Raw genomic sequence first — 17,687 nt, 5'->3', positions numbered from 1 at the left:
CATTGTCTGCAGCACAATTCCCCTTTAAATCCAGCTCAATCCACAGCCTCCTCCCTGCTGCTGCTGCTGCCTTGGGTCCCAGCAGCAGCCTTGCCAGCAAGTTCACACACAGGCACCAGAGACGGCTGACACTAACACCCCGGCGGGCTGAACATCTGGGTAGAGGATGCGGCGCGGGGGAAGAGGGAGAAGCTTCGGCAGGAGTCTGAACTCGAGCTGACAGAAGAAAAGGGGAAAGTGTTTTGCAGCATCTCTCCGGCCACTGTGCTCCCTGCCAGGCACCCCATGCCACCAACTCCATCACTCCTTCATTCCCCACCCCTGAGTGCAGCCTGCCTCTCACAGCACAGCCTCCCCCCTCCCCCAATCCCTTATTCCCCCTTCCACACCCCACCATCCGCGGTCCCTGGACACCCCTTCTCGCAGAGCTGGGCTCTCAGCAGCAGGAGGGGAGATTTAGATGCATTTCATGGGCTTCCCAAGCAATTCCGCCCGCAGGTCCCTGGGGGCAGCGGATATTGGGGGGAGAAGGGGTGTTTCCAGCCCTGCCCCTGGCTCCATTTTGCAGGATGCTTTGTTCATTATTTCACTTTAACTGCACTGATCCAGCGGTCCAGGTGCTTGGCTCACCCCCCGCTCCCCTTACACAACAGGGGAGCGACTGACCCAGCCCCGGCTAACCCCCCCCACCCCACCCCCCACTCACCTGCCCCTGTGCCTGGCGCAATGGGAACAAAAGCCCGAGTGCATCCTCAGCCCCGAGAGCCTGCAAAGCCGGCGTGTGCTCCAGCCCCGACTGCTGCAGAACTGCGAGGGGGAGGGGAGAGGGAGATGGGGAGGGGAGGAAGGGGGGCGGAGAAGGCAAGGCAGAGCGCAGGGGCAGCTGCAGCACCACAGCCGGGGCTCCGGGGACTAGGTGGACCCAGCTCTGAGCCTGCAATGGGGGCGCGCCCCCCTCCCTGCTAGCCTACTCCAATTCCAGCAGCCACCCGGAGGACCTGCCCTCTCCAGATGTTCAGCAGCAGCAGCACATTGTTTTGGGGGAGGGGCCCCCGAGTCAGACAACACTTGCAGTAGCTGCAGGGAAACACGTGGCCAGCGGTCTGGCTGTGTGATGAACAGCTCTGAGCTCCCCCCGGCATCCCAGCCGCCTTCCCCTGGGGCAAAATGCAACAGGCGAGCTCCCAACAACCAGTCACCGAACCCTGCGAAGGAGAGGAAGGTAAAGGGCAGCAGCACAACAGGTTCTGAGGAGGAGGATGGAAGTGCTTTGCCAGGTTCCTCACTTCCTCCCCTTGGGAGCCCTATTCTAACAAGCATCATGACTCCACATTGCCACACACAGACCTGCTCAAAGCACGGTGGTTCTCTTCCAAAAAGGTTAGCCGATCAGTACAGAAATGAGAAACGTAAGAGGCTTCCCTACAGCTGAATGCTGGTGTGTACTTAACTCAGTTTAGTTTAAAGATACAGTACAAAACACTTGGTTAGAGATTCCAGTACAAGGCCCTTCTGACAACTCAACTGGTATTAAAGTCAAATGGAGAGCAAATCAGGGTCTGAAAACACTAGACTCCCCCCCATACTATTACAGTTTGTTTGCACATAAAATTTAATCAGGAATAATATAGGGTGCGTATTTAAAACAGATTAACTATTCCTGATTAACTCCCTGTATTGATGCTCTTACACCGGAATAAGAGTGGCTTAATATGAATTAGTTCGCTATGTCCTTAGTGTGATAAACACTGCTTTTTAGCAACCCTACCCCCTGTAGCCTCAGAAATGCAGATTTGTATTAAAAACATTGATTTGAAACATATGTCACGGTTTGCACGTGACAAGAAGTGCTTCTCCTCACATGAACTCCCTGAACACCTTGTAAAACAGATGGGCTCCCTGAGATTGTTACACACAGCTTTCTGTCCATAGCCAGTGTGTGATCTCACTGAGCAAGCGTAACTACAAACACATTCACAGGCTAAAGGCTTGACTACATGGCGATGTTACAGCAGTATAAATTAGGGTGTGAATTTAAAGCGCTACAGTTATACTAGTATAACTGCCCATATTCTGGTACAAGAGAGAGCCTTTTTCCAGTTTAGCTTATGTGCCTTTGGAAGTAGTTTAAGCTAAACTGAAGAAAACCAAAAACATTCTTATCTGTGAATAAGAGTGTCCACATATGGGAGTTATACTAGTATAACTAGAGTGGTTTAATTATACTGGGACAGACGGAAATATCTCCCAAGTAGACAAGCCCTAAAATGTCATACCAGCACACCTCTGGGTATGGGATTTAGGAATGAAAACAAAGTGCTTTTCCCCTCTTTTCCTCACTCAGCCACACTGAATACCTACACATTCGAAATCCAACAGCCCATTTCATAACTCGAGGAATCAGGCTCCTGTTCCAAAACGACAACTTGTGACATGAGATTTGCCAGCTACCAAAGAACAGTCTCTAAATTGATATAGTTAAGCCAATGTAAAAGGCTTTTTGGCTATTTTTATTTGATATAAGAATGGCTTATTTCAATTTAGTTATACCTGCTCTTAACTTACTTAAGCTAACCCAAGATAAGGTATTCTTTACCAAAATAAGAGTGTCCAAACAGCCGTTTGAACTGATTTAACGATATGGATTTAAATTCACCCTTAAGTTAAATCAATGCAGCTTTCTTGGACAGAGAAGTCCTAAAACAACAGAAACTAAAATGTTATGCCAAACTCAGGTGTATTTAATGAAATATGAATCACAGCTGGAAAGCACACAGCCCAAAGCAGTCATAGTGCAATGCTTACAATGTATACTGACTTTGAAAAAAAGCTGTTTAACTTATTACATTTATATGGGTTGAATTTGGTTAAAATTCCAAGATGAATGTTTGCCATTATTTAAAACCTTCTGGCTCATGCTGACCTATAATCTTGAAAAACACAAACTTGATTTTTTTTCTACTTTCTTCTACGAAGATTGATTTAATATTATTATTGGTTTGTACAATAACTGATGGAATTTCTACTTGAGTAGAGAAGAATACTAAAACTGTAGCTAAGAAATGTTATAAACCTTCACATTAAAGTTAGGCACTCACACAAATGTATCACAAGTTACACAGAAAACAGGCTAACGTCAAATTACAATGGGGAACTGATCCCAGCAAATTGTTAAGTTCTTTTGATTGCTAAGGGAAAACAATGTTAGTGGTATCACAATAGCACCCGATTAATAAAATACATGATGCCTGACAATTGACAATATTAACAAATTTCAAAGATAAAGCCAATAAAATAAATACAAAAGCTTTCAAGGATATTTTCAGCTCAGTTCAACACTCCTTCCCTCACTGCTTATACATAATTGATGTATATACTTCCCAAAACCCAACTTTCAGAAACATTGCTACACAATGATCAGAGAAACACTTGTGTGGTTCACTCTTGTATGCCAGTGTTCACCTTGATTGAGAAAGGTACAATCATCAAAATATTTTCCTTTAAAACAAAACAAAACAAAAAGTATAATGCTTTTCATTAATATGCATTTTAATTTACCATCAAACACCAATGCTCTTACTAAGTCAGTTTTAGTTAAAAAACCCAGCCTGAAATCATAAAAGTTTTCAACCCTCTTCAAAAAAGTTTGAGCTGGGGTTTATTGTATAGCCAAACCACTTGGCTGAAAACAAGGCCTGTGGTAATGACTCTCAAAGAACTTGCCAGGATTTTAGCAGACTGCCCATGGCCGCAGGCTGCCCATCACTACTTTACAGGGAAAAGAAAAAGTAACTAGAGAGAACCCTGCATTTAAAGATTTCTAGAAATAGTTGATACTGATATATTTGTTTAAATTGGGAGTTGCCTTAAAGAGTAATGAACATAGGATTACTCTTGTAGAACATACAAGGGGCACCTGTGCAGTTACTGGATTTTTCTGATGTGCCCCCAAGATATCCCTGTTGTGCCAAATATATTTTTCTGATAATGCAATTATCTGGTACACACTAATGCTACAAACCACCTCCCACACACAGTCCCGCATAAACCAACCTCTCCCCTTCCTAATCCTCTACTTTCCCTTCAACATTATAAATGCTTGATTCTTAATCTTTTGTTTTATGAACCACTAAAACACAAGCCACAGCCTGAGACCTACTGACTGGTGTTATATATTAATCCTTTAGAAAATCTTGATTGGGAAGTGCCAATTGTGTGTTTTCAAGAAGTTTCATTAAAAACGATTCTTCCCCTTCACCGGCAAGGATGTTTGTATGTTATTTTTTAGAAGTATCTCAGCTAACAGAGTGCTACAGCAATAGAAATAAATGTATATAAAAAATACAAAATTGTTCCACAGCCTAAGGTTAGCTGTGATCTCAGAAGGGTTCAAAAAGATGGGGGTCTGCATTAGGCAATTCTCAGCCATTAAAACAATGTAAAATCATCTCTCTTCTCGCTGAATGGGAAATGAGGTGGGGTCCCATACTGCATAGTTTTGCAGCACAAAAGCTGCACTGATCAGAGATATTCCTATTCCACAACATCAGTGTTCAGGAATATCTGAGAACCTATGATCATGCAAAATGCAACCTCATGGAGGTTCAACAAGAAACGTATAACTCCCATTATGGCTTCATTAATCTAAAAACAGAAGCACTTTACCTGTAAGGTAGTGCAGCTCCCACTGAGTTCAATTGGAATTCTGGGTACTCAGCATCTCTGAAATTCACAGCTTTGTTAGAGGGGCATTTCTATGAAGTCTAAAAAAAAATTGGCTTTTTGAAAAGTGTTTTCACCTGTCCACTGAAAGCATGGATTATTTTTACCCCAAGAGAAAAAGCTAATCTTATATTATCTTAAAACAAATCAATGTCTTGATTTAACTAGATCCTAAAGTCAGGATTAATTGTTTTCCAACTGTTCATTATTTATTGAGTAGAATCAGTGTTCACAGCAGAGTATAAAAATAAAGGAACAATTCTAAAAGCAAGATAGTACAAAATAGGCAATTTTCTACTTGCTAGTTTCCTATGTGACATCTGATTATGACCTTGCTCCTTATAGATTGGACTATACAGCCACAAGAGACGTCGAGACATCATCAGATATAATGGACAGCCTTTAATTTCCTGTGCACTGAGCACTTGTTCTATTGGGACCAATGCAGATGGCTTATAAACAAAGGCAAAAATTTTGTATCTGCTCATCCATTGCTTAGCAATAACTGAAAGAGTACTTCCTCCCTGCCACTCACCACCAGTTGCTATGGAAACTATTGCTTTTTTTTCCCATTCAACTCATCAGAATCTAACTTTATTGCTGAAGGCGTTTCACAGTTATTAAAATAAATTATGGAATGTTTGATGTGAAATCAATGCTATCTATGACACTACAAATGTTATGTGCCAATAGTTTCAGTTAGCCGTTATATTTTGTAAATTACTATTTGTAATCTATCCACAACTCCCAGGAAGAAAACAAACTTTCCAGTTTGACTGTTTAGCACCCTAAGAGGTCACAGTCAGTTTCTTCCCCTAATTGAACTTATGAAATAATTTATCACACAGAACGTTCTCTTTGATTGTTTTAAGTCCAGTATGATAGACAAAGTTTTGTTGGCATAACAATATCAGTCAGGGGTGTAAAAACTCACAGCCACTACCCAACAGAGCTATGCCAACAAAAAACCCAGCATAGATGCAGCTATGCTGACAGAAGAGTGCTTCTGTTGGCGTAGCTAATGTCATTTGAGGCAGTGGTGTTACTATGCCGATAGAAAAACCATCTGTTGTCATAAACCAAGTCTACACTCCGGGCTTTGCTGAGATAGCTATACCGGCAAAGCATTTGTAGTGTAGACAAAGCCTCAGAGTGGGAGACACAGTACAACCAAGTCCTAGACTTCTTTCCCTAACAGTTCAGCAGGTAGTGATAAGGCTGCGATTGGAGAATTGTTTGCAAAATGCTTTGCAAACAAAAGTTCACTGAAGACAATAGGAGTCTTTCTGGTTATATCCATGGGCTTTGGATCATGCACAAAAAATGTTAACTACAATAATCATGAGTAAAGAATAATTTACTGTGTTGTTAACTCCAGCGATTTTATCTCGAATCTCATGTGAATGGTGGTTTTCTTAAAGGCCCAACTGCTGAAATTGTGGGAATACCTGAAAAATTACAGTATTCATTAAAAAAAACTTCTATCTCTAATCACTGCACAGAAAAGCTTATACCCTAAAGGTTGAAAAACAAGAATAAAAAGAATCGCCTGATTTTTGTAATTTCCTGTTTTTTAGCCACTCATGATTTTTAGTAAGCGACTCATGATTTTTTAAACCTTTGGGGATGCCAATACTCTATTCACCAACAGCTTCCATACCACAGTATTTCTCTGTCCAAAGGTGACCCGCAAAAGTGTTGAGTATTGTTCTTCAGGTACCTAATAGTGTCTTCTCCCTTAGATTTCAGAATGCTGCTGAGAGCAGACTACCGAAGTGATAGAGATTTCTCTTTATCCCAAAGACCAGAGCTACCATATTTGAAGCAAGGAGTCCCTCTTTTGAAGTTCCAGGAGAAACAGATGCTTCTCATAAGGATTGTCTGGATCTTTTGATCTGGAGTTCCATTTCTGTCCCCAACAGTGATATGACCTTAATTCTTCTGGCTGGCTGTCTTCCAAATACCCCCATCAGTGTAACAATCTGGGATTGCTAATAGCTTTGGAGATTCACGCAGATGGTGCACAAATTCCCAATCAAAAGTAATTTGGAGAAGTGGGTAAAATCTAGACATTACTCACATAATGAAAAGCATGGTATACAATGCTGGTCAATATTTACCAAAGGCAATAAACCAAAGGGTGTACACCTCAGGGCATGGTTTTCAAGTATCTCCTATGTCACAACATAGATTCAAAGAAAAGAAAAAAAACAAGGTCTCCATTTAGAAAACAGTGGAGGACATTTTGATTTCACTGTTCAGCAGCCACATGGAATCAGGCACGTAGCAACAACAAGCCAGGGGCTGCTCTTACAGAGATTGTTAACAAGTAGAAGAAAGCAAAACACAGCTTCTGAAACCATCAAGAGTCTGAAGCCCATCGGGAAGTAAACTTGAATATCAAAGACTATTGATGCAGCCCATGTCCACAACTCTGCTCACAAGAAACAATCCACTGAAAGAGGCCAGAGACTTCCAATGCAGCTGTCAACACAGATCTGTATTAACGCAGGGCCTCGCTGCCATCTGGGGTCACGAAAAGACTGACGGAAATCAAATGCTGCTACTGAAACAAAGAGGTCAACATCAAGACAGAAGAGGGGGCAGAGACTTACTATGAATACTTAAACAGGCCTATCGCATTACCAGCTTTGCACTGGAGAGCTGGGGGATTGCATTAACTCCTTTTGCAGTTCTGCTATAACGAGATTACTCACTCCTGGATACACCACCTTCAGAAAACTGCAGTGCCGCTGATTTGGCATTTCCATTAACAGCACTCCTACCAACAGTTTTGCAAAAGCAGTACTTCTAGGAATGGCTTGTAAAACATGGCACAGCATTATCAGGAAGGTAAAACCATGGCAGTCAGAGTGCCAGGCCTCCCAGATGATTAGCAGACACTTCTGTATTGGGAAGTATGACTACATGGGGAATCTAGCTGTGCGATTTATGAATTCTCTGTGAGATTATGAACTCGCTCTATGTAATCTTTACCAAGCTGAAAACTCTATTTTGAAAGAGAAGGCACAGGGCTGCACAGTTGTCCTCTTTACCTCCAAGTTGTACTGAAATTCCAAAGGGTAAGATGCAGGGCTGACAATAGAAAGTTATTATATCGGGATGATCATCTATTAAAACACAGAAATTCTAGGCAATAGACTAGCTCCCATCCAGAAGAACTGGTTTGTCAAGGGAGAAATAATAGAACCTGGTAGAGGCCTGTGATCAGCTGAGGGGCCAGTTCCTGAAGTCACCTGAGGAGTTGACCTATTTGGGTCTTTGGCCTTTTTCACCAGCTCGAGCACAGGGGAGCTGATACAGGAGTCTGAAGAGGCCAAGGGAACCCTGCGTACCTGAACAGAGAGGGACCCCCCAGGGATTCCAGGGAAGAGTGAGTGAGAGGGACGGGCACTGCATCCAAAATGTTTCTTATTTTCTAAATTATCTGTATTCTCTCATGCTATTAAGTAAAGCGCAGTTGGTGTTTTAGAATCCTGTGCAAAGTGAGACTGTTAAGTGTTAGGCCTATCAAGTTGCCTTGAAGAGTAAAGCTGAGGAAGACCCAGACAGCTAGAGTTGCGGGAGAGGATATGTTTAAGTAACAGGGGAGGGACCCGCACTCATCCCAGGATCTGGGCAGTTGGACTGAGATCTATGCTCTCCAGATGGGATGTTAGACAGAGGATCTGCACCCTAACAATGTCCCTCGGCACCCCCAGTTTGGGGCAGTGTCTGGTCTCCTTTCAGCCTCTGGAGGCTTAACACACATGGGATCACAGCAGTCTGGTGAGCACTAAGGAGGTGGAGCTCAACTAAGTTTGTGGAGATCTGAATTCCTTCGGTCACACTACAGTATTCTGGCTAAGACAACCGACCGGTTCTCTTCAGAACAGTTAAAACAGCTCCTGTTAGAACTCCATGTATAACGGTCAGAGTTAATCAGGAATAATGAAAACCAAACAGGGAGAGAAAAACACAACCCACCTCTATTCTAAATCTACTCACTCAGGCCCCTCCACTTAGCAAGCATATGATGGAATTGCAGATCTCTTGCTGGGTCAGTGGAGCAATTACTCATGCGGAAGGAGACGCAGAAGTGCCAGCTGCTATTTGTATGTGCTGGCCTGAACACTCGCCAAAGGTTATTTTTTAAAAGTGTCAGCATGGAAGAAGTTGATCTAGTCACTTAACCAAAGCAGTGGATTGAAATCTCCGTGAGAAACCTACCTTTTTCCACTGCCCTGAAGCAAAAGACAAGGCCAAAAGACTACAGTGTCCAATGCCATCTGATGCAGCGACTAGAAAGGATAGTTCATTGCTCACAGCTCTCTGGCAGAGAGGAGCACACCTGAAAGGCTGCAGTATTCTTGATCACGAGGAAAGCATTTAAGTCATTCTTTGGTCTTAAATAAGTTTTGGTAGAAGGCTGAACACCAGTCGCTAGCACATCCTCCCTGTTTATCATTTTTTGCTCACACTAAGCGGAACTGACACTTCTGCAGATGCACATCCACCACATGAGATGAAGTTATCTGAAGTGTCACAAGCTGCTTTACAGAGAAGGCAGGGCTTGATGCCAGCCAGCACAGCACTTGGTTTTCTATATTGCTCTGCCAGGAAGCACTATTGCCAAACATTTGACAGGTACATCAGTACTATGAGTTGATTTGAGCAGCAACACTGCACCATTTTCAAAGAGATTGGTAACTGCTGCAAAGGCCAAAGTGGTGAACTTGCTGCCTTAGAGTGATGAAGTTCTCAAATAAGAAGCCTGCTGATTAGAGCAAACTGCATGTAAACCTGAGACACTTCTTCAACCTGTTATCATTGTTTCCTTTTGCAAAACAAGTCTGATGATTATATGCCAGCAGCCAGCTGAGCTCCCTGTAGGGTGGACTGTGCCTGAAAGATTAAGCAAGTTACTACAAGTGTCCACGGAATCACTCTTCAGAGCAGCCCTCCCCAACCACAGAAGAACAACGCTGTGTCTGCACTCTACAAGAAGCCGCCAACAAACCTGGTTAGAGATGCTTAAGAGATTCTGCCAGCTTTGGCTATCTGAAAGGAAGGTCACAGCAGAGCCCCTGCTCCCATCCCGCAAAACCCACTCCCATTCCCACCGGTTCCAGCATTGTTTCTTGCATTTTTATCCCACTCCCACCTGCAAAAACCTTAGATCCTGCAAAACTCCCCCATGCTACTTAAAAAAACCATCCAGTTGGATATATAACGGAATTCAGACAATTTTTACCACTAAAAGACAACAACAAATCCTACTTAAGCCATGTAAAAAATACTTTAACTTCTGTTATAATAGACATTAATTTTTTTCCCATCTCTCGCTTAAATTTAAGTATTAAAACCTTTATTTTATTTATTTATTTTTTAAAGAAAAACTTGCTTTACATTGCTGAAATTCTATTTATGACAAACTGATGAGCAATGTAGTGTTTTCCCACAAATTACTGCAGTCTGGGTTTTGGGGGGTTTGCCCACCCAATCCTGCCCCTGCAACAAAATACATTTTACCCACTATTATGGCAGGGGGTCCTGCAGGACCCGCAGGATCCCAGGCTCACTGCAGGAGTGTAGGTCACAACCCTCTCTGCAATAAGTGTCCTTTGCTCCTCACCTCACTCCCTTTAAATCCATCCAAATTTCTACCCAAAACCACACAAACACAAATAAAACCCATACTTCTCTCCTTCACTGACCAGGTCACTTCCCTTCCACTTCAAGGTCCTCGTCCTTCTTTAAAGCTGCACACAATTCTGCCCCTGCTGACATCTTCTCTCTCATCTCCTCCTTCTAAAGGAATTAATCTCATCTCTGGACCTCTTCCTATGCAGCTCCTTATCCCTTTTGCTAGGTCTTCCACCATTCCTCACTCTAGGCAGACTAGAAAATTCAGTATAAAAGTTGAATAGATATTTTTTCCCTCCAGACCATCACCCTTTTTCTACTAATACTATAAAAACACTCCTGTCCCATTTTCATTTAATTGACTTTTGGTCACCACAACAATTCTCAAATATGGCATTGATATTAAAAAGTAGACTTCACTTTCGTTTGCCTAAGCCAATTACTCGATGAGATCATATGCCAAAGAGGCTCATTCAATGCTAATTTTCTTCAAGAGGTTAATTTTCTAGTATTTTCCTAGTGGCCAGTCCCTATATCACAATGCTGAATCAGCCAACTCTCCCTGCCTGTGACTCCAGGGAAACTTTCAATGCATCACAGCCAGGTTATTTCCTCTGCTTCTGCCAAGAGGTGAAAGAGTGGAAGGATTTCACAGTTTTAAGAAGGAAAATGAAACACTAGTGCATTTACTCACTCACAGACAGGAGGAGTGTGTGTCATGCACTATACTATACTACACACAGGTCATTCCTTCATTCCAGTACCCAAATATTGGAATGGGGACACAAGTGACATGGTCAGCTCCTCACCTAGCAGTTGAAACAATACAACAGAAACACCCAGGAGATTTTGCTTGACAGATAATACTACCTTCTTCTTAAACTTGTGTGATTATGCAACATAAATCAAAGCTTTATTTCCCACTGGGTCTTATTTCAGATGCCCTTCTCCCTTCAGAATAATGTTTGTAATTATTCCTGGCAAATCAGAGTCAGGTTATGTGTAATCAGATCATGGATATCCAAAGACTGACTCAGACTCATTTTGCTAATTATCTTTTGGACAATGAATTTACACTGAGAGGACTTTTGTAGTGAACTCTCACCATCGTCATTTCTGACACAGTCCTTAAGTACTTTATCATTTGATGAACACAGTAAAATAGGATTGCTTGTGCATAGAACGATCATATACAAACGCAGAATACTGATTGTGGAGAAAAGATATTTCATTCTTATTTCTTGAACAACTGTTATATTTTGAATTTTGAGAAGCACGGTTGCATGATGTTTGAGCATGTCTTTTCCTTTTTCTTTATTATTGTTGTCAACATTGATGTCAGAAACTTTCATACACTACTGTTGTTCTTAAGAACCAAGATCTGCAAAATTAAACAGCTGGACCAAAAAACCCCAAATATGCCCTTTAAAAAACAAACAAACAAACAAACAAACGTTAACAGATCACATTGACTTGGTTATGCTACTAAGAAAAGTTAAATTTCAACATCTAGGTCTGGATTCTCATTTTAGCTGCAAACAGATTTTAGGGGCAATATAACAGATGTTACCTTTCCAATAGGAAATCTGAGCAAGCCAAAGAATTTAACCAAATAAATCTCTAACAATTACATAAAAAGCAAATAGCTGAATATTCCTAAGAGGCAAACTAAAACAAGTCACAGTTTTATAAAATATTAGTGGAAATATTAAAGGGAAATATGCTCTATGTGGAGGTAACTCCACAATAAATACTCCAGATGCTAGGGTTTTTTGCTATGTTTTTCTTCCATTATATTGACTTTTTCGGCTTCCAAATTCAGTTATACCCAATAACCTTTAAGCAATACAGGATTTTTGTAACTATCCACCTTTCTACCAATAAGACGTTAAAAAAATAAAATGCATCACTTTACCTTTGTGATGAGAATTCGGTACTTTTCCACGAGGTGGTCATTGTTATGACATCCTGCTAGCAGCTGCCACACCTCTCCTCTCAGTGCCTCGGGAACACCACTTCTCACCAACGCTGACAAAGGCTTTGGCCTCACACTCAAATTGAGATGCCTGGGTGAAGGGAGGGCAAGAGGGAAGTTATGCTCCATCACTGTGGCCCAAGTACAAACGTATGAAAACACATGTGTAACAACCAAAATGCGATGTGGAATGTGAGACACAATGGAGAAAACTTCAAGACAGTCTGTGTGTTGCTGGAGTATCTTTCTAGTCCATAGGAGACTGTAATATAATGACAGTATGGGAACATTCAGGAGCCATGAAAGAAACAAAACTAATGGGACACATTTCCAGTCTACTTCCATAAACCCTATTAAATCTAGTTTGAAGACAAACATGTCCTGGACCTGCTGTAAGACTCAACAGCACAATATACCAAAGCAAAAAAGACTTAAACACAAGTACAGAAATACACCACATTCTGTATGATCTAAAGCTTCACTCAGAGTTATAAAATTAAAAGATTTATAGACCTATGTTATCTCAAACTGTGCCAACACGGCAGACTTGGACACGAGGGGGAAGAGCTTATGGTAGAAATGCATATTGCTCTCTAGGCTTTTTACAGTAATCAGCTGGCCTTTTAGGACTAGAATGGCCACACACCAGTTTTCAAGAATCTAAAGTGCAATTCCAACTATAAGCATGTGTTCGAATAATTTCCAGTGTTATCACTACTTGCCTTGTGTAGCTAGTTTACGTTGAATTTCCACAGATTCTAAACTGCTCTAGATGCTGGTACAGTTTTTCTGAGCAATAACCCCACATTTAATAATTCTACCTCTTGACAAATAACCACAGAGTCAAACTATCCATGCATATTAAAACTCATTTTTATTATATATAATAAAACATATAAAATAATATAATAAAAATGAATTTTAATATGCATGGATAGTTTGACTCTGTGGTTATTTGTCAAGAGGTAGAATTATTAAATGTGGGGATTATTGCTCAGAAAAACTATACCAGCAGTCTAGAATGAATATTATATATACATATACACACACACACACAGGCTTCCTTTCCTGCTCTTCTCCAATCTACAGTAGGATGATTCCATTACAATCATCTGGGGCCACAAAAGTTAGTGTGTCAGACATTTAAAACAGCAGTTATTCCACAGGACCCTTGTACTATAATCTGCTCTTTCACCCTCTACATAAATTCAGTTCTCCTGAATTTATCATGTTGCTAGAAAGCTTTTTAAATACCAGGATTTCCCCCATTACACCAGAAATACAACAGAGCTTGATAACAGGGAGCACTAATCAATTATAATCTATAAGGGAAATAAAATCTGTTCTCAGGACCAAGCTTGGGAGTTAGAACATCTACAACAAATACAAACCCTCTGAAGAGACTATGAACTGCCTTGCCTTAATTTATGACCAGAATTAGTATATATAGTAGGTTTAATAAAACAGTGTCACACAATAGAACCTGTGTACTTCATGGGTAACAGGCTACCAGATATTCCCAACTACTGGATTTTGGAGTGGGAAGAGCATGTGACTCATTTGTAATAAAATACAAACCATACATGGTAAAAAAAAGTTAAAAGAATACCAACAAATCGCTAATTGCTATAAAAAAAATCTGAATATGAGATCATAAAACCATGGCATCTAAGCACCTGAACTCTCCTTTTTAGGATTTTCAATCCTCTATTATGCTAAAAGCTCAAGGATCATTACCTGCAATATTTTTTTAAGTTAAGAGGGAAACTTTACCACCACTCTAAAGTTGTTATTGCCAGCATTAGCACAGAAGCACTCCACATCCTTAGAGCTGCCAAAACATTTTCAGTGCGAGTGTCAGGTGGCTTAATTACCTTTCAGCCTTGGAAGAGTTACAGAACTGAAGTATATGAGAAACATTCTTGCTGAGAGAGGATTTGTAGAGCTCATCTGATCAAGCTGCTTGTAAGGGGGTGGGGGAAGAGAGGACATCATTTTGTTGCAGTCTTTCCACTCTTTTGTTATATTAAAGTGACAATTTCATATGTCCAGCACTCCTATCAAATTACCATAATGTATTTGTATTAAAAAACTGGAAGTAAAAACCCTATCAAATTTGAAACGATGGTATTAAAGATCAATAGAGAACCACTCCCCTTACTAGGCTATGATTAGCTTCATATCAAGAAAATATTTGCTAAAATTCATTATATTAGTAAATTTCCTACCGCTTAAATGTGGATTTAATCTGATCTCTACTGTACTATAGCTTTGCTTTTCTCCTTCTTGGGGATGTAGTACTTCATTTTCCCTCAGCTTTCTGGATGTTTCTTGCTCTGCTTTTCAATGGTGTTATGAAGCACAAGCAGAGAACCAATGCTAGATGGAGACCAAGGGCAAGTTTGAAATGCTCCATCTGGTATTGTGTTTGTGTGATCTCTTTGTGCAATGTTGACAGAGTTTTGCAAAGATCCCAGTACCAACCTCTTTGAGGGAGGCTCATCTTAGTATGCAAAGCTGGCTAGTTGTTCTCCCAGGAAGGGAGGCTATGGGTTGCATCAGAATCTCTACTATTTAGAAATTCTGTGCTAGATAAATCAGCACTTCCTAGAAAAGCATGATTCACACACTCCCCTGATGGGCCCAGAGCCTATCTTCCTTTAATGAGGTGGACACATCCTCATAATCGGTAGATCCTACTGCATTCTTAAGTGTTGAAGGCTAAGGATACTCAGAGGGTGTAAGTGGCTCAGCTCTGATTGACCTTGGAGCTGGAATGAGGGAACCTACCCAGGAAATGATCGCTGGGGAGCCAAAGTGAAGGAAAAGCTGCAGCTTTCTTCTTTTTTTGATAAAAAAAAAATCTAACTATTAGCAAATGTAGCGCAAAGTAATACTAGGCTTTCCAGAACACCTGCAGCTGCAGTAACCCCAAGAAACGAACATGTTCCCTGAATGATTTTAAAGAACACTCAGACATACAAAAAAGAAGAAGAAGTACAAAAGATATCAGACAAAACCTGAAATCCGACTCGACGAAGGTTTCTAACCATTAGAGGAGTGAAGTTCTGGAACAGCCTTCCAAGGGGAGTAGTGGGGGCAAAAGACATATCTGGCTTCAAGACTAAGCTTGATAAGTTTATGGAGGGGATGGTATGATGAGATAGCCTAATTTTGGCAATTAATTGATCTTTGATTAGCAGCAGGTAAATATGCCTAATGGCCTGTGATGGGATGTTAGATGGGGTGGGATCTGAGTTACTACAGAGAATTCTTTCCTGGGTGCTGGCTGGTGAGTCTTGCCCACATGCTCAGGGTTTAATTGATCACCATATCTGGGGTCGGGAAGGAATTTTCCTCCAGGGCAGATTGGCAGAGGCCCTGAAGGTTTTCTCCTTCCTCTGCAGCGTGGGGCACAGGTCACTTGCTGGAGGATTCTCTGCACCTTGAGGTCTCTAAACCACGATTTGAGGACTTCAATAACTCAGGCATAGGTTAGGGGTTTGTTACAGGAGTGGGTGGGTGAGAGAGATTCTGTGGCCTGTGTTGTGCAGGAGGTCAGACATAATGGTCCCTTCTGACCTTAAAGTCTATGAGCTGTGAGATAAGAAAATAAGAGGCATTCTCAGTAACAGAGGATTTAATCCACCCTAATCTTTTCTCAGCTAATTTCCAGAAACAATGGCCACTCTGCGAAGAAACAACACACTTAGCTGGCAACCTATTATGTCTGAGAGGACTCAGAAGTACCATTTTCAGAATGCATATTCTTGCTTCTTACCATTTGGACAGAAGATCTCCCCATGTTTCAAGAATTTTTTCAGCACACTCTTTGGAAACATCTCCAGAACCACTCAAGAGAGGCTCGTCATTATCTATAATGAATGAGAAGAGAGGAGAAAATGTAAGAACAGGGGGAACTATCCTACCAGGAGATTAGCATTCAACTCTCTACAACGTGAATCAGTTCTTGGTGTATCTGTGCAAATTTTAACAAGGAGGAATACAGCATTTGTAGACTCAATCCTTATATAATCATTACCAGGCATCTCACAATTCAGTCCAGAACAAGTCAGAATGCAAAGTAGGCGTTAACCTAATTGCTACCAATGCAATCATATTTCAGATGTTATCTTGAAAGAAATTTATGGTATTGCTATCAGTGAAATGCTGCACCTCTAGCGCTGCTAAAGCGTTTTAAAGCAGCAAGTACCTGACAACTGAAATACTGCCAGTGATAGATAATGTAACATCCTCAACTCTTGATCTTTCAAATGAAAGATTAAGGGATCTTGTTTCCTTTATGAAGTATAATGAGGCCATTATAATGTCATTGCATTCATTGCAACCTGAACTGCTTTGCACTTTTCCTTTGAATGCTATTACTTTTTTGATAGCTCCCTAAGCTTGAATTCTGTAGCTTTTAGAATGCTGCATATCCCATCGCTAAAATGAAAGAGTAGCTAAGCACAACCCCAAGAAGCAACGCTTGTGTAGAGGGGCGGACTCAGCCCTGCGGCACCTCCTGCTGGTCGTCTCTGGGAATTAGCTCGTTCCAGCATCCTGGAGCGCCCCCTGCAGGCCAGTGAGCCGACTGTCCTCTGGCCCCCGTGTCCCTCCTGGACCCCGGTGCCCCTTTATCTGGGGTGCTGCCCCCTGGCAGTACACCCCTCAGTATTAGGGTCTCCCCTCCCCAGGGAACCCCCACCCACTATCCCTACCTCGCCTCGGAATAAGGCCACTGCCAGTCACCAACTAGCCCCCGCTCCCTGGGGCAGACTGCAGTATAGGCCACTCATCACAGGCAAGGTTGGGTTTGGACCTGCTGCCCTCTGCAACCCCCAGCACCCCTGTGGCCTTCTACTAGGCCGCAGCCTGGGGCTTTCCAGGCTGGAGCTCCCCAGCCTTTCCCCAGCCCTGCTCCACTCAGGTACCCTGTTAAACTCCCTGCAGCCAGGCCCTTCTCTCTCTCTCTGAGTGCAGAGAGAGACTGTTTGGCCTCTGACTCCCAGCCTTTTTATAAAGGCCAGCTGTGGCCTGATTGGGGCGTGGCCCAGCTGTGGCTGCTTCCCTAATCAGCCCAGCTTTTAGAGCTGCAGCCCTTTGCTGGGGCTGTTTTAAGCCCTTCCAGGCAGGAGCGGGGTAACCACCCCGCTACACCTTGGTTAAAACCAATCTCATAGCGGATATATTCTGTCACAGATATTTTGAAATGCTCATTACAAGTAATGTAGATAAAAAGCTTTGCTGCCATTCAGTATTTCTCTGATACCATAACAGTGGTCTGACAGTGTTGTTCCATTAAATTATTTATACAAAAATACATTCCTTTTGAATGGACCTC

General features: G+C 41.9%; 1 protein-coding gene across 1 annotated transcript in view; it reads right to left on the bottom strand.

The window, feature by feature from the left end:
* The window catches only part of RABGAP1 (RAB GTPase activating protein 1), a 114,808-nt gene that overhangs the window by 57,789 nt on the left and 39,332 nt on the right, over positions 1-17,687 (bottom strand). The window contains exons 12-13 of the mRNA XM_024211166.3: positions 16,125-16,218; positions 12,284-12,434 (exon numbers count right to left, since the gene is read on the bottom strand). Of these exons, the coding sequence (XP_024066934.2) occupies positions 12,284-12,434; positions 16,125-16,218 (245 nt within the window). The remainder of the gene's footprint in view (positions 1-12,283; positions 12,435-16,124; positions 16,219-17,687) is intronic.

The sequence above is a fragment of the Terrapene carolina genome, unplaced genomic scaffold, assembly GCF_002925995.2.
Source record: "Terrapene carolina triunguis isolate 2854851 unplaced genomic scaffold, T_m_triunguis-2.0 Scaffold238, whole genome shotgun sequence".
In the NCBI taxonomy this organism is placed as follows: domain Eukaryota; kingdom Metazoa; phylum Chordata; order Testudines; family Emydidae; genus Terrapene; species Terrapene triunguis.
Note: the sequence above shows the minus strand (reverse complement) of the source record. Positions and strands in the feature narration are given on the sequence as shown.